General features: G+C 36.1%; 1 protein-coding gene across 7 annotated transcripts in view; it reads left to right on the plus strand.

The window, feature by feature from the left end:
• The window catches only part of LOC124364131, a 199,112-nt gene extending 182,055 nt beyond the window's left edge, over window positions 1–17,057 (plus strand). For 6 of the 7 annotated variants that reach the window (XM_046819349.1, XM_046819352.1, XM_046819350.1 and 3 more), the window contains 7 exons: window positions 1,115–2,812; window positions 3,746–4,332; window positions 5,773–5,953; window positions 8,569–8,671; window positions 10,598–10,733; window positions 12,017–12,116; window positions 13,064–17,057. In XM_046819349.1, the coding sequence (XP_046675305.1) occupies window positions 1,115–2,812; window positions 3,746–4,332; window positions 5,773–5,953; window positions 8,569–8,671; window positions 10,598–10,733; window positions 12,017–12,116; window positions 13,064–16,132 (5,874 nt within the window). In that variant the 3' untranslated portion in view covers window positions 16,133–17,057. The remainder of the gene's footprint in view (window positions 1–1,114; window positions 2,813–3,745; window positions 4,333–5,772; window positions 5,954–8,568; window positions 8,672–10,597; window positions 10,734–12,016; window positions 12,117–13,063) is intronic. The other variant, XM_046819351.1, reaches the window with a different exon arrangement.
• The last annotated feature ends 1,348 nt before the right edge of the window (window positions 17,058–18,405 follow it).

An 18,405-nucleotide genomic window follows, 5' to 3' on the forward strand; every position in this document is an offset into this window, starting at 1 on the left:
CGGGCAGCTGATATAACACGATTACAACACGACTGATAAGGAAATGTTCTTGAGAACAGCTGACTGCCTCGTAGCGCTTCAGTAAATGGTTCACAGTACGTTGTCGTAGCTGATAATACTTTCTATCCGTTGCAGTGACGTTATTAAAATATAAAACTTAATCCGGTATAGGTTGTCATTCACAAATATGTACCTTCTCCTGAAGGAGTTTGTTTCAAATAAAAATCTTACTTAAACGGCAATTTTCGTTGACGCATTATTTATAAATTTTAAAAAGTCGAACATTTATTAAAATAAATCATTGATTAACATTTTACTAAAGTACTCAATTGCGTAAAGTAACACTAATCTTCTCTGGAGAGGATTTACATTTTTTATCAGTTTGTTTGTTATAGTTTCTTGAACGTTAAATGAAAATGACTTGTCTAACTCTGAGAGAAAATTGTATCTAACTTCCTTACGTTATTCTGTGCTGATTTTACAGCTATATCTATTTTCAGGAGATGTTTCAATATTTGTCTACTAGCACATCCTTATTGTCATAAGTAAATAGTTTAAATTATATAAGTACCAGTGCTACAAAGATTCATATCACAAAAATATTACAAATATTTGGTTGCGACACCAATACATTATATAGAGTGTAAAAACTAGTCTCTTATGTAATTGTATGTAAGTTGAATTTCTTATTTTTGAATGGTGAAATTATTATTTCTTAAAAATAAATACATTAATTACTAAAACATCGTAATTTGCGTCAAACTCATTTGATATAAACACATTTATTTAAAAATAACATTTGAATACATTTTTTCTTGAAATTTAATTGATTTGTTTATTTTAAAGTTTGTTATAAAACCACCAATGACCAGTTACAGGCTAACAACTTATGGTTAGGTTGGGTTGTCTCTGGAGGGTTATATTCTGTAAGTTAAATCCAATCTAGTTTGTATTATCTTAAGTTTGAAGTATATTTAAACAACCCTGAGATATTCTGATATTCTTAAGCTTTCTCTTCTAGTAACAACAGATTAGAAAATAAAGGGCATTTCAGAATATTAATGTATACAATGTGTCATAATGAAAATGTTATATATTTTTTTTATTGTTTCAGATGCATGCCTTCAGTGAGCTGTCGATGTTAAATGAAATCGAAATAACAAAAAAACCGGACAATTCCCCCCTCCTGTTGAGGAAACCCATGATGAAAAAACCCAAGGCAATTGCACAATTTAATGCCAAAGAACTAACAGTAAAAATAGGTGAGAAAGTTGTCAATCCGGGCGATGTCATTCAACACAAGAATGGGACAGTTTATGTGAAGAAGCTCAAGTGTCGTGTGTGTAATTATAGAGCAGCATGGGAGAGTGAGATGACTCGACATGAACAAAGAGTCCACGGACTCGATGAGAAAAAGGGTATCATGAAACCTGCAAGGCCTATTCCTAATCTCATACCTATCCAAAATAAACCATCTGGACCTCAAGGCCCTACGCCACCCCCTCCACCTGCACTTCCCATACCACCCCCTCCCCCACCTCTGCCTCTGATGCCTCCGTCTAGGCCAATGATGCACCAGAAGCCTATGATGCATCCGATGCAAACGCATCCTCATTTTCAGCAGAGTATGAATCGACATCCATTTCTTCCTCAACATCCTGCAATGCATCAGTTCCAAACTCATAACCTTCCACCTCAGTATCCTCAAATCCCATCCAGGTTCGCCCAGCCGAAAAACATCATGCAGAAAATGAAGAGGCCTTTTCCTGGATCGAACCAGATGCCAAAACCGATGCAATCTAGACCATCACCTCCTCCCCCTCCACCACCTATTTTGAAAATACCGACTCCAACCAAAGTGCGGAATACTTCAACACCACCTGCGACTTCATCTCCGGACAAAGCTATGACAGAAAAAGACCTCAACGATATTTGTGCAAAATCCTGTCCAACCAGTGCTCTCAAAGACTTCGCCTCCCTTATGGGTGGAGATGAAGCATTCAAACCTGAGGGCAGCTCGACACCTCATCAAGGAGAAGCTGAACTTTTTATTACCAAAAATGATAAGAACCAAGATTCCATCAATGAAAATCATTCGATTGACGATGGTCCAAAGTCACCAGAAGCAATGAAAAAGAAAAATTCATTTTTCGACGAGTTGAAAGAAAAATTTGGTGCCGGTGAAAGTTGTAATCTTGTCTGCAACTTGTGCGGACACGAGTCAAAGTGTTTATCAGAATCTTTAAGGCACCAAAAAATACACAATGTCCAACCCCAAGGAAATTCTTCGGTATTGGGTACCATATTCAGTGGTGCAGATTTGTCTTCAACGAGATGCCAGTACTGCAGACAACGGTGTAAGACAAGTGCGGATTTATTGGTGCACTTAAAATCCTGCACGGAGGCCAACAAAAGTACCACCGAAACAATAAATATTGATGATGACGACGAAAGGGACGACTATGGAGGAGAAGTGGATGGTGAAAGGATGGAGTTTGAAGACAATGATGGAGAGGAAGAGTATAAGTCTGAAGACGGAGAAGAAGACCCAGAAGAGCTGAACCCGCCTCATCCGATGGAGAATAAAGTGTTTGTTTGGACGAATCTCACCAACGGAGAAGAGGACGGATTGGATGATGAGTACGACTGCGGCAGTCAGTCTCCCAACAGTGACTGTGTGTTTGGCATCGAGACGGCTCCTGGGATTGGAGCAGTGACGAGTAAAAATAAGGCTATTACACATAGCAATACATCCGGACCGATAGTCCAGCCCAAAGAAGCCAAGCCAAAGCCAGACAATTCTGTTAAAAAGGTAAACAATACAATTTATTTATATCTCATGACGTGAAACATAATAGTAAAATATTTGTGTTGTTAGTATTAGAATATTTATGAAACTAACAATTTCAGTTATATCAAAATTGTTGATGTTATTTCCAAAATAGTTAGAGAGTAGAAAACAGTAATTAAACAAAGAAATGCAGGAACTTAACACTAGTTCCCTATCTATAATCACAATTTTGAAAATTAACTTTAAAAACAGTACTACAAGAGATACACTATTTGTACAGAGCAGTACTTTTGAAAACTGGAATAGGTTTTAGTTGTATCCAAACAAAAAATACTAATAAGGTAAAGCAAAAATTTCAGAGAATGGGAAAAACAATTCCTATAACCTCCACTAGTACATTTCTGCAGAGAGAGCTGTTCAAGTAAACTGATATTTTTATTTTCCTCGTACAAACATATCTATGTACCAATACTTTAAAATTTGCCTTCATTTTATAAAGTTTACATAATGATTATATTGTTTTAAGAAATCTAGTATAAGCAGTTAACCTTGTAAATAAAATTTATATTCATTCAATCCAGAATGTTAAACACCATGCACGTTTACAATTTAATTTTTAATCATTGAGAGATGTCTCATCGTAAGGATACAACTAATATGCAACCAAACACTTTTTAGTTTTTTCTATATTGTTACTGGTTATTCAGAGAAAAATATCTCAAACTACAGACTTTACAAGAAAAACTAAAAAGTGTTCGCACGCGTATTAGTAAAATCTACCATAACTCTATGGTCAAAGATATAAGCGTAAAAGTGCATGCGGCTTTACATTGTTGTTATGGGAAAAATTTCAAGGTCACTTTATACAGGGGCTCTTAAGAGGCTTGACTTTGAAACATTATTTTATTTTATGATTTGCCAAGAGGATATTCTAACCTCACAAATGTGCTCCAGGTTTACAAGTGTCCCCACTGCTCATTCTGGGCCTCGACAGCGTCACGGTTCCATGTCCACATAGTCGGCCATCTGAACAAGAAGCCGTTCGAGTGCTCTCTGTGTTGCTACCGTTCCAACTGGAGGTGGGATATCACGAAGCATATCAGGCTCAAGACAGTCCGGGACTCCACCCACCAGCGTGCTAAGGTGCTGATGACGGATGAGACGGGACGCCGGAACTACTCCAAGTACAACAAGTATCTGACACTGATGAGGGTTCATGAACCTGCGGCGGAGAGCAGCGGATCCGGTCAGAGAGGAAAGAAGATAACGCAGTCTTTTGAGCCGATAGAGACTCTCCCTGCCCCACCCAAGCTGACACCCGCTCCCCCTTCTGCTCTTCAAGAGAGCAATGGCAGCGGGTTGTCCAATTCACCAACGCCGATGAACCAGTTCAGAGCCATCTACCCAAAACCACCTCCTCTGCAGCCGTCATTCGACATGAAACGGAAGGGCCTGGAGAATTCAGAGGAGGAACCACCAAAGAAAAAAGGACTCATGGAAAACAAGAAGACTATGTGGAAGTGCAAGAAATGTCTTTTCAGGTAATTTTTGTAATGTTTGCAAGTAAATTATAAACTTCTTCATTTTTCAGTTGTGTTGGTGCTAACATTCCTGTTAACACTATAGTATCAATTAAATTCTACTGTATAATAAAAAAAATTTCATGAAATCATGCTGAAAATAGATTTTAGTTATTGGTACTTACAGTATATTTTGTAAAAAAATTATTTACTGTAATCTTTCAAACCAAATTTGTATTATGAATTTTGAGTTTATTCTCAATTAGTGTTGCAATATGATCAATAATGGAATGCAATAATGTTGTTCCTTAAACCTGGAAAAAATGTAGACTTGAAAGTAAATAAGCAAGTGTCTACTAGAAGTGTTAAAGGTAAAAACATTTGAAAGGTCAGGTTCTTATTCCAAATAAGTTTTTATTGCTGAAATTTATCCTGTTAACCTTTAAAATATCAAAGTTCAGCTTGATAATGGAGTCTGTTGAACCAATATACAGACTTGTTTGGAGTGTTGTTCTACCAAACAACACTGGAAAAAGGTTCAGCAAAAAAAGGCTTTACAAATTTGATTTTTTGTTTAAGAAACCTTCAACAAATATAATAATAAATTTAATTATATGTTTAAATTAAGTATACCCTCATAAAGTGCCTTAGACGTAGTTAAGAAACTTGAAAATTTTCAATTGATGATAGATTTCAGCTTAACTTGTTGGAATGTAATATTTAGTGGCTGTTGTAATTTACTCCAGTCTTAACAAAGTATTATGTTCCATCATTGATTTTATCTTGTTTCCTTCTCAAGGAAATATATATACATACACAGATCTAAGAAGCCTACTTCCATTAAAAGAATACTAAGATCGGTTTTATATAACAGTATTTAAATTTATATTTTAAGTTAGGTAGCAAATTTGTCTTTTACATCTAATACTTTACATTTGCTAAAATATTTACAATTAATAGTATATTAAATATACTACAAATTTTGTTCTAAAACTTGTAATTTTCTTATCTGAATATTTTCTTACTCAGTGCACCAGTGGTTGCAGAAACTGTTCAAAATAGAGTGTTGTTATTATCAAGCTTACACTATGCTTTCACACTATTAATGTAAACAAATTGAAAATAGTGGTTAAATGAATTAAACATAATATGGTTGTGCTGATAAAACAATGTTTACACAGAATAGTAGATTACATTTAACAGGCTCTTTCAATTAATGTTTTGTAACTTTAGAGACCAAGATGGGTTTTTTCGCTACTTTAGATACCAGTGGGGCGTAGCCTGAAGGGATTTTCGAAATAAGAATAGACCTATATTCATTCCAGGAACCGTAAGAATGTCTGTGTAAAATTTCAGTACGTGAATATTTTACGTGTGAAACCAAAACAAACTAACAAAACACACTTTCGCATTTACAATATTATTAGGATGGATAATAATAGTTTGGCCTGACTGTTGCAGGGATGGAGACAGGGCCGTGGTACTGGCCCACGTCAAGGGCCACTATCGCAACCCAGGAGGGATGCAGAGCAACCAATCAGAGGCTCCTGATGAGGCAAGTCCTAATCGGTTACGATTGCAGGATGGCCCATACGTGTGTGGCCACTGCAACCAAATGTCTCAGTGGAAACATGTTATCCAGGTACAGTTGCATGCCAGCTCTGTACGGGCGATGGTGGCAGAAGTACTCTACGCTTCTCTCAGTCTGTCCGGATAGTTCCAAGTGATTGGCACAGTAGTCGATGGTCAAGGTCAAGGGCAGATTTAAGGAGGTGGAAGCCACTGTACCACATTCAAACACTAAACAGAAATAACCAGCTAAATCCGGTTTTATAAACTTTGGTCCGTAGTATTTTAATAGATCAGCATCCTTTGAGAAAAGCGCTTTTTGAGGATTACCTTCCTCGGTTTTACTTCATTTTTATTATTTCATCGTGATGTTTATTATTAATGTCTCCAAGCAGATCATTGACTTCAAAAAATGTAGGCTGTATCTTATCTTCTATCCACGTGTTGTTAGATGAGTATTTGATAATAACACTTTTTTAAGGACAGCCAAATCAATGTTATCTGTATTCCGCCCATCTTTACGTGCCACTGGCCTCTACGGAGATCTTGTCAAACAAATCAAAAGGAAGAATCGGTAGATTAAAAGGTTGAAAGTAGCCTTAAAAAGTAACAGAATTTGAAACTGTCATTTCTAACTTAGATCCGAAGTTCCAACACCTTAGTCTGTGTGATCACCTGATCTTCTGCACTTATATTTTGAAACTGCAACAAAAAAATGTTTTCACTAGATTTTTTTCAACAAACGTAAAAAAGCTTGATTGTTATATTTTGTGCTCAACTTTTTCTTGGAATTTATATTTACAAAAAAAAAAAACATTTTATGTGTATAGTACATTTGTTTTTGTTGTTCATTTGCGTGAAGAAGCTGAAAAATGTATAATTACACTAAGTCCTAAAAGGACGTTTGAGCTGCTTCCGGAGTGGCGGGATATTCGGGATGGATAAGATTAGGGATGGCGCATCCTGTCCAGATCCCATGTTCCATCAACCATAGATATTCTCCAATTTGGATCACAAAGTTGAACCCCTAAATTCGTCCATGAATGGTGTCTGTCTACCTAAATCATTACTTCACATATGTTTCCAGACTTTGCTTAAAAATATTTCCTAGAAGAATGTACAGTATTGTAGAAGTAACCTATTTGGTAACTAGGCTATTTAATACTAACTGATAAGTTCTTATTTTCATTAAAATCTTATTTACCGAATAAATATTCGTTATAGTGTATTGGTGAAGGAAGTTAACAAATTAACAGGTAGTTTCTTACTAGTTTACTACCAGTAGTCTTACTGTTTACTGACAAGGTGGTTGTTGGTTCACTCTTGATATTTCCTATGTTGAGTAATTAATCAATTTTTAGAAATTCATCAGTAGTTTCAATAGCGTAAATTTAGAATTTGACCTTGGTAGTTTTATTGATTAGTAAGAAGTTTTATTGTCAGTGACATAGCAATCAGATATTTCAAATTACCAATTTTTAAACTTTTATCTTGACCCTTTGAAGGCTATAAGCTAATATATTACCTCTGAAATTATGTTTCCAAACGGTTGAGATGAGAGCCAAAACTGTGGCATCCTTCATTTGACCATATTATTCCCTTACTTGTTTATTATATAATATCAAATGAAATATAAAAAGATCCTTATCCTTTCAAACTCTTATAACTATAATGAAGTTTTTTTAAGTTATACACATCTTTTATACCAAAACTGTCACGTTGATTCGCATGATGTGATGCATTGTAGTGTTTTTGAAAAATATTTCCAAAAACTGTATTTCTATTTGCATGATTTTTTCTGTATTTGTTTGAATATATGCGTAATTTCTTACAATAATAATATGTTTCTTTGAATTATTTTTAACAGAGTTTTCACGAATCAAATATACTAAATAAATCATTTAAAAAATACAACTATAAAATATAGTTTAATTAATTTTTTATGTTTTAAATAACGTATAATAACGAGTAAAACAAGCAAAAAATAATTAAAATACTACTATTTATACATGAGTTACACCAGTTTTTGTAGAAGTGCTATTTTGAGGCTGGCTTTTTTTAGCAAGTAAACTGGATGCAATGGTTAGGGTGTTTAGGTATAAAACTGAATTGGCCTTCAAAGGGTTAAAATGTTTTAAAATTAATGATCATCAATTTTAAATTATATTAAATAAGCAATTTGAAATTATACTAATAGCTTACATTTAAATGTTTCAATTTTCAAGTCTTGTGGAAACAATAAATGTCGCTCCAATATGGTGGCTGATTAACTTTAACAAAATTGAGTACTCTATTATTTATGAGCCTAGAGGAAAGACAAATAATTGGTGTTAAATGTATTTCCTAATATAGAATTCTTTTGTATTTCGAATGGTCTGTGATATTGATAACATGTAAATCCCATGACAATAGATGAAAAATATTTAAGTTCACACAAAACCTAACTACTTTTTCTGAATAAGCCGGAAAGAATACTTTTCTGGAAATGTAATTTCATTTGTAAGGAATAAAAACAGTTAGTAGAAACCTTGTAGTTAATTCAAGAATAGAATTTGTCGTTATTTGGAGACTATGGCAAAAACATGAGAAATAAACACATAAGGAAGGTTTCTGCTCACATTCCTTCAGCTGTTAGTTTTGTTGAATGTTCTTCTTCACCTGGTTGACAGTGAATGATGAATGTTACAGCGCCACTGCCGGCTGAAGCACAACGGTGATGTGAAAGTGAGTTTAGCGCCGCGCCAGAACCCTGATGAGGCACCAGAGAAGACTGATGAAGAAAGTGAACCAGGTTGGTAGATTTTCATGCTGCTGGAAAGTGTGAAAAACAAAGTTTAAGCATGCGCGGTTTTGGGTGCAATCATAGTGGTTGATAAAGTTGATGAGTATCCATATATATTTTTTATACTCGTATAAAAGAGATAAATGAAATGAATAGGAAAGGATAGGAATAATAAAATGAGTGCTGACTTCCGCAACTTTTTTCCGAGGGAAAGAGACAGTTGTCTCTGCACGTAGTCCTAAAAGGACCTTTGTGCCTCCCTTACTTATGTTTGTGCCCTCAGAATCTGAGACTTTTACAGAAGCTAATCAAATTTGAGGGCTCCTGTTCTCTGATGTCTTTGGACTGAGAAGATATGCCCCTAGGAGTTTTCTCATATTTTTTTATATATATGGCAGGACAGTGTAGCCATATATGTTCCGCTGATTCTTCAGCTTCTCCACAGAGCCTGCACTCATCAATCTGACTGAGACCCACCCTCATAAGATGTTTTCTAAGGGGGCCATGTCCTGTCAACCTCACTAATATCAATCTTATATCCACCTTACTTTGTTCTAGGAGAGCTCCCCACCCTTTAGCATAAGGAGGGATAAACATTTTAACTAAAGGATCTAACCCTCTTTTCCCAATCTTTTACAAGAGCTTTGCTGCAGGAGAAAGCTATTTCCTCTCTATATTGTTATCTGACTGGGTACCTATATAATTATTAAGGAGGGAGTGCGGCTGAAGGGCCACACACACAAGCGTGCACGCGCACAGACATACACATGCCATACTCACAAGTAACAAGGACTAAGGCCAGCCTGCAGATTTCCATGTCACTTATTGTATTCCGAAGTGACAGTTTCAGTGTATTATACATTGTTTGTATCATTTGACTTAATGGTGTTTACGATCTAACATACATCTTAAGAAAAAAACTACAAATACAGAAATCTAGGCTTTATTGGTGAAATGCAGTGATGATTAGAAGAGCAAATATACAGCCAGTCCTAATCTCTTTCACTTGTTTGTGTTTGTCATCTGTGTCTGTGTGAGTGTGAATCTGGGGCTGGTTACTTATCTTATGATAAGAACTGTCCATCTTGTTTGATGGACTGGAAAACTGGCCACATGGCTGTCTCTGAATTTGGTATGGACTGGAGTAGCTTGCACCAAAATAGGCAGTGTTGCTATATCGCTACTGACCAGAAGCTCATCTCTGATGTTGACATGGATGAATAATTTTTCATACTTGAAAACTTGCAACAGTGTTTGGAGGTATATAGGGGTGGGGGGAGTGAATTAAAACACCACAGCCACCATCAGACTATTATGATTGGTGTTGTTCTAGTGATAATTTTCATAAACAGTGATGGTGATAAGCTGAAGCCCAGAGAAACTCCATTCTCCGAGATGTCCAGGAAGTGGCCATGTATGATTCTGTTTATTTTCATACGCTATTTAGCTATCTTCACTAATATTGCAGACCATAGGGGCTTCACTAATAAACCACATAGGTGATTTATAAACCTCCATCCCTTTAATAATAAACCATATTGGATGTTTCTTCAGTATACCTCCTTCTCCTTCTTTTAGTGTATATTTGTGTGGCTTTCTTTAATGTGGCTCCTGTGCCATAGTATCACATAAAGTGACAGCCATTGTGTCACATACAGCATCATTATGATCAATGTGATCACAATGTGTTTGGATGCATTTCTTATGTTTTTAAAAGTGTGGTAAAATTGTTATTTTTGTGTTAAAATTATACGTTAACTCTACGTCTCAATAGGAAGAAAAACATCAATATACTCTGTTACAGAGTCTTTACAACCAATCAGCTGTAAAAACCTTTCCAAAATCAATATTAGAAACCCTTTTTGCAATTACGCTTGTTTATAAAAAGCTCTGTAATTTTCAGATCTATTTAATAAATATGTTTTTTATCAACAGAGTCGTATTTATGTGAGACCTGTCCGTTTGTGGGCAACAGCCAACAGAACCTGGACGACCACGTGGAGAAGCACTTTGAACGGCCAGGGGCTACACTGAAGTGTTACTTCTGCTCTTTCTACGTTTCTGATAAAGAGTGAGTTTTACTATTATTCAATTGCATCAGTTTCTTGTTATTTCTGCACAGTAAATGTTACATACGTATCAGCACATGTTCAGTCAACTTTATTTTATCTGATAATTTAACTAAATAATAAAATGTTGAAAACGCAGGCAATATTTCTGAATATAGCACATTTATAAACTAGGATGTTTTATATATATAATTTTAAGATTATTTCATTTGTACGGTATCTGGATCACTAAAAGGTGGTTTCTGTTGTAATAAAGTGGGTTTCAGCAACCTCCTGCTGAGTTCAAATGGGGAGAAAATAGAGTAAGAGGATGGGAGGGGGAGGATAGTTATGCACTTTTTATTCTTCTTCTAAGGGGCGGCCTATTGCCATCCACTTAAGTCTCAAGGGCCTTTTGCACACCCCTGAAGTATACCATGAGGCCAACTAGTTTACAATTTCAGCAGTTGTACCAACCACCGAAAACAAATCTTCAGATCCTCCTCGGAAAATTCATCACCCTTGTCCAAACTACCAAAGATGGCATAGCACTTCCAAGACAGTTGTTCAGTAGTTTCCTCCTGCCCATCACACATCCTACAGAGCGAACCCTCCCGGAAAATGCTGACTCTGTGAAGATGCTGACCCACAACCTGAAAAGACACTGATCTACTTAAAGAGGAGAGAAGATCAGAAACCACCCTTGGAGAAGGCGACTGTAGAACCATTCTGCTCATTCTCAGATCTGGATGCAGTCTCCACCTTCTCTCATGTTCAGTGTGAACCACTTTGAGACAATCGCAAAGTATTATTTTGCACTTACCCATGGTACTTCTAAAGATGGAAGACTAGAGCTGTTCAAATATGTACCATCAGAGAGAGCAGGGGAACATGTCTGCCTCAGGCTTGTGTTTAGCACTTAGGGAGCCCAACACAATCCAAATGCAATCCAAACGCAATCTCTGCAGTATCCTCCTGTCAATCGAGTATCTCAAAATTTGTTATAAATGGTGTGCCATTCCAAAACATACGTTGGATTGGGTAGGTGTGAATGAAATCATTAGTCAATCAACCAGCCAAAGATGAACCGTTATCTGGTGTATTAAGAGATATTAGTAGAATAATTCACGTTTGTTTTCTCTTTCACTCTAAGATTGAAAGTATGATGTTCCCTTATTATTTAATTGGTTGCCACTAATGTTTGTATGTAAGACGATAGCCTCAATTCCAGCAGGACTGGTGGTAGGTTGTGGGATTATACCAAAACCGTTTGTGTTTCATAACTAATGGAGAACAACATTTACAGGGAGTTGATGGAGCACATCAGTCTCCACGGAGAAGCGGACACTGAGGATAGCTTTCCCCGAGAGGATGAGTCTTCCAACACGTTCCCTTCTGGCGGAGAGGTGAGTAATCATACTGACTTGTGGTTTGTTGTATGTCTTTATTTATCACATGTAGCTGATCATTACGTAAGTAAATATGAAAGATATTTACTATACAAATGTTTGACAAATAAAGTACAAATAAAAGATATTTACTATACAAATGTTTGACAAATAAAGTACAAATAAAAGATATTTACTATACAAATGTTTGACAGATGTACAAATAAAACATATTTACTATACAAATGTTTGATGTTTACAAATAAAAGATATTTACTATACAAATGTTTGACAGTTGTACAATTAAAAGATATTTATTACATAAATGTTTGACAGTTGTACAATTAAAAGATATTTATTACATAAATGTTTGACAGTTGTACAAATAAAAGATATTTACTGTAGAAATGTTTGACAGTTGTACAATTAAAGATATTTACTACACAAATGTTTGACAAGTGTACAAATAAAAGATATTTGCTATACAAATGTTTGACATGTTTCCAAAACATTATTTTATATCAACAGTAACCTTATCAATACTACAACTACCAATAGCCAAACCTAAAACCACTAAGGTAATTATAATATAAAAGATTATCATCTAGATATTGTCTCACACTATAATACAACATGTAGTATGGTAATAGTGAATTACAATTAGATTATTGGTATTTGATTGTTAGATAGTAAAATATTTAAAAAAACAGTTTTAGGATTTATGTTTTCATTCATTCCAAACACTAGACTTTGGATTAAAGTACAGATAGTACTTTGTTAGACTAGTTTTTGCTCACACTTACGCTACCAAAATACTAAGAATTTAACACCAAATATTTTACAATAACCGTTGTTTTCTCTAATGTTGAATTAAATGTTATGACCACTTCATATATTTAGTTTTTTACTGTTATTCATTAAAAAAATTTTGAATTTGTCCAGTAACTTTAATAATTATTTTGCAGAATGGGGACCTGTTTATGAACAAGCGATACCGCTGCTCTGCGTGTCCATACGTGTCGAACAGCAAGACCCAGTTTCTGTACCATAAGCAGTTCCACCGTCCTCGTGGAGCTCCCTTCCAGTGCACTCTCTGCTCGTACAACGTCCCACGGAGACACTTCCTTCAGCAACACTTGCGCTTACACGGCATCAACACTCCGCTGCCGAGGAACAAGAACTCCGACTTTGTGGACACTGAGGTGCCGTTGAATATCAAGGAGATCGACACCAGCAACATGGCGGAGATACCGCTCGTCTGGGTGTCCAAGCTGGGGAGTCTCACCAAGATGTTCAAGTGTAGGTACTGTCCACACGTGAACATTCGCAAGTCAAACATACAAGAACACGAAAAGATGCACGGAATCAGAACCAAACCGAATCCGGAAGGGACCTCGCCGATACCACAACAGCAGCATCATTGCCCGGAGTGCAACTATATTTGTAACAACGCTGGAGTTCTTTCTTCCCACACCAAGGTCCATCAAGGCCTCTTTGGGCAGGTCTGCGGACTCGTCGACTTATCTCGAAGTGATGAGGACCAAATCAAAGATCTGAATGCACTACTTGGGCGTGAAGAAGAGGGACCCCCTGAAATTTCCCCGGATGAAATCAATAAGGATTTTAAAGACACTTTATCGCCACCTATGAGTGTGCAGTCCACGCCAGAGAAAGATTCAGACAAAGGCGCAGCTGACAATAGAGTTTTGCACTTTTGTTCCATATGTCCAGCTAGGTTTTTGTATCCGAAAGAGTTGGAAATACATTTACGATTTCATAATTTACAGCTGCAATTCCAGTGTGATTCGTGTTCGTATACGGCACGACAACAGCCTCATCTGCTGGCACATTACAAGGTTCACACCGATGAGTATCAGGACAGGACGAATGCGCTGTGCGAGGTCTATCAGATATCTGAAGAGCATCCAAAACCAAAAATAGCTGTGATAGTCGATGGCTCGGAAGAAGTAGGTCCTGCGTGGGTAGTTGTTGAGAGGCAGAAGATGCCTGCTAAGGATCCACAGAACGAGTACGACTTAGACGAGGCTCCGAGTGAAACTAGTCAACACGGTAATCGCATCGTTACCAAACAGTTTGCCTGTGAAAAGTGTCCTGCAACTTTCTTCAAGTCAGTGGCTCTGCAGTACCATGTGACTCTGCACGGAGGTCCAGGACCTCACAAGTGTCGGGTCTGCGATTATTCTGTTAAAACTTACGGAAACCTCATCAAACACGAGACCGTACATGAAGAATTGGAGCCGAGAGTTAAACTGAAGCCCAAAGCTAAACGACCGCAAGAAAATATTCCCACGTCCGGGACAGAGTTGTTTAAACAGAAAACCGAAGCCAACCAGAAGGTGGCAGCTTTGGCTCCCCCTCCCCCTCCTCCGCTTCACATTGACCCAGAGTTTGGCATCCTCATGCATGGAAGTCCAGAATTCATATATCCTACGTACTTGAAGAACGGTCGGCTGAAAGAAAAACGGTACAAGTGCCACAAATGTCCCTCTGCTTTTGAAAAAAGGGAACAGTACAAAGTTCACCTGTCCCTTCACGGATCCAAGCAGAGGTACAATTGCGAACGATGTGACTATTCCGTGAAATATTACGCCAACTATATCCAACACTTGAGGAAACACCAAAGCAACGACGCGTGTAAAGCGGAGAGAAAGACGTCTACAGACAAAAATACAGACGATTCACCAAATGACGAGGGATCTGAAACCGTATTTCCAGAAGTACCTGCCTTTGAAGAAATACAACCTCAGCCCCCCATAACTTCCAGGAGCTCGAAGAAGATGCAGCTTTCGATGGCTGATCAACAGACTATGATGCTGATGCAGCAGAGAGTCATAAGTAATTCAGTCTCGGCACCAGAAGTGACTAACAGGTGTCCTCACTGTCCTTATAGCAATCAGAGGAAAGATGGAGTCGGGAGTCACGTCAAATGCCATTCGAACATCAAGGGCGGAGCATTCGCCTGCAAGTATTGTGACTACACAGTGCCGCAGCAACATTTTCTGCGAGAACATAACAAGTTACACTTCACACCTTGGAAGAGTACGAGGCCAGAGGCTTACATGAAATGTGACCGGCTGGAGCTCTGGGCTGAGCCTATTGTGGAAATCATAGAAGATAAATCTAAGGAAGACAGCCTTAAGAAAATATTGATTTTCAAAGATAGAGGGGTGAATTCCAAAGAAAACCGATTTTTACCATCGTACACTTCTGATAATTCGAACCAGCCTGAGGAGGAAACCAAAGAAAGAGTTTATATTAATTTGAAAACTGGAGAGGTCGACGTAAGCAATCCGGAAAGCGTTGAAAATTCAGATAGAGAAGATGAAAAAGAAAATATTGCAATCAAACCAAAGGATATTGTTTCTGAAAATGTATCAAAAACTACCGATGAACATGAAGATCCCCAGACAATAGAAACAACAGTTGATACTACAAATAATGAAGTAAACACCTCCTGTGAGGATAGTGCTGGAGAAGCGAATGATGAAAGTTCAGAAAAATACATTCCAATGGACGTAGATGAGGACAAAAGTGACGAAGTTGAAAATTCGTCAGTGCCCGTGCTTGATGAAGAAAACACAGACGTCAATCCATTAGCAGACCAGATGACAGGGGAAGAAAATCATATAGATATCAGCGAAAATGAAAACTGTAATATGTTTCTAGACAATGATGATGACGATGAAGAAGAAGAAGAGCTCACCAATGCAATTAGAACTGTCATTGGGAACATAGACTCCGAAAACCAAGAAGCAACCGATGATCTAAATTTGACTGCTGACCAAGAATCACAAGAGTCCAATGCGGGAGAAGAAGCGAGTGTTAATGAGTCACCACAAGATTGCTCCGTTCACCAAAGTGATGCAGAGAGCGGAGAGAAATCGGAAGCGAAAGGGACATCTTCTGGAACTTCAGATAGTGATACCGAAGACAGCAGTTCGGATTCTTCATCTTCCAGTGGTGATTCTGAAGATTCCAGTTCCAGTTCTGTCACATCATCACAACAACCATAAGACTGCAAGTTACCTGGGTTTGACTGCCTTAGCTATGATATCAAATTATGTCAAATATTATCGTTTGAATGAGTGGGATCTTTGTAAATACATTGGCGAGAATGGTGTGTGAACGGATATGCTGTAAATTTATAAATAAATAAATATGTTCCTATTTAAACCATTAGTAATAATGTAAATATACACTGCTCTGGTTTAAATATTATCGATTTGCCATTTGTTTTGTTGTGATAGTAGTTTTAAGCCTATTTCTTGACAAATCTATTTATTTTTATGTTTTATTTTACGTGAGTGAAAATACTTTTTTCCAGGACTTAACAGATGATCTTTACGTGTACGCAATACTGTATGTCTAAAATTAGTTTAGATTGTAATAAATAACTACAATTCCATAGTAATTCGTTAGTTCTTTTTTATTGTTATTATTTTCTATGTATAATAGGTGTATAACGATTAATTTTTTGTTTGTTTGTTTTTTAGAATGAAAAGTATGCATCAAACTGAAAGTTTGTTTTCTGAATATTAAATTGGTATTCTCTTAGATAAATTGTAATAACATATTTTACGGATATGAGACCAAAATAATGTACAATTAAATGTATAGAATAATTTAAAGGTATTCAAAGAATAGGAAAATTTCGTATGTTGGGTTGTTTTTGGATGTAATGTTCTTTGAATTTCACTAATTTCATTTTCTATGTTACCTTATTTATGATCATTAGACCTTTTAGGCTAATTGGTCAATGGCATATCCCAAAGATTATGTACATACACTACAGTTATTGTATATTTCTATTATGTCTGTGTTTAATAATAGGGATATATCTGATGTAAGATCAATTAATTCAACATTTTTTTCTTACAATAGCACTATTTTAATTGTTTGTCTTTAAAGGATCGTAATAAATTTTCTTTATATACAGTATTGAACATTTATTATTTTTTTAAATTGAAATACCTTCTGATTATATGGCATTTCCATGTTTTATCGGCTTATACCTTCTCAAGAATCAAGAAGCCTATTGTTCAAGAAGCTGTATTGTCATTCAATACACAAGTGTACAATAGACATAAACGTAAGCATTTACTATAATACTAATATAAACTAGATTACACTAAAATTATTTTCCTTTTGATTGTTCACATATTTGTGGTCTGAAGAAAAACATTATTCTAGTAGTAAAAATTAAAATTTTATCAAATTTATTAAATAAACATGCACAAAAGAGGAAGATAACAAACTTAGTACCATCAGTGTGACTAGATTGCATCAATATTAACAACTAAAATTTAAACAATTAAAATGGTTACTTAAACAAAATCTAATAAATAAAAAAGTTACAAACAGATACAATAATTTTTTAAATAACAAAGTTTACAGTTAAAATAGGAAGGTACTTGTATCGCAGGCAAAGGCAAAGAATTCATTAACAGTGTATAAGGGAGTTATCTTAAGCCAATTTTTAAGAACAATTTTAAATTTATTGATACTTGCCCATGCACTATCAGGTAACTTATTGATAAGTTGAACCTCCATAAAGCAGTGATTTTTTTAAATTTCTCAAGTCTTACAGGAATTAAATTCAACATATGTTTGGGCCTCTTGTTACAGGTATGGATGTCATGACGCATCTCATATTCATTCAGATCAAATCAAATCAAATCAAATCAAAATATTCTTTATTTCATGTTCATCAAGAACAGAAATGGTGTCAGTTTTACAATGATGTTGTACATAACTTGTTAAAACTTATTGAGATGTTTTTTGGACAGTCTATCCATGTTGAAGGAACTCATTTATGGTGTAGAAAGATTTTCAGATTTTCTTTAACTTTAACTAAACAATAATATATGTTTGACTAAACATTAATAATAGATGAGTTCTTAGTCATTATTAAGAACGCTTTAAAGATTGGTCTACAAGATTCCCTTCACATTCTTGATCAACCGTAAAGCTTGCTTTGCCACAGAAATACTCTTTGGGCTCCACTATTGTTGCCCCACAGAATTATTCCACGACAGGAGTGGAAAAAGGCAAAATATGATGTTAATAACATATATCTATTTACACATAAACTTAACCTACGCAATAAATAAGTAACCCTAGATAGCTTCGCACATAAACTACTTGTGTGAGTATCCCGACTAAGCCTGTCATCAAATGATCCCCCAACAACTTAACTGAGCTACTTCTATTTGTTACATCAGAGCTTAAACTAAAACGAGCTTCTAGTTGAACCTACACTGGGAAAGGCAAGAACAGATGTGTCACT

This window comes from Homalodisca vitripennis, chromosome 6 (assembly GCF_021130785.1).
Source record: "Homalodisca vitripennis isolate AUS2020 chromosome 6, UT_GWSS_2.1, whole genome shotgun sequence".
Taxonomy (NCBI): domain Eukaryota; kingdom Metazoa; phylum Arthropoda; class Insecta; order Hemiptera; family Cicadellidae; genus Homalodisca; species Homalodisca vitripennis.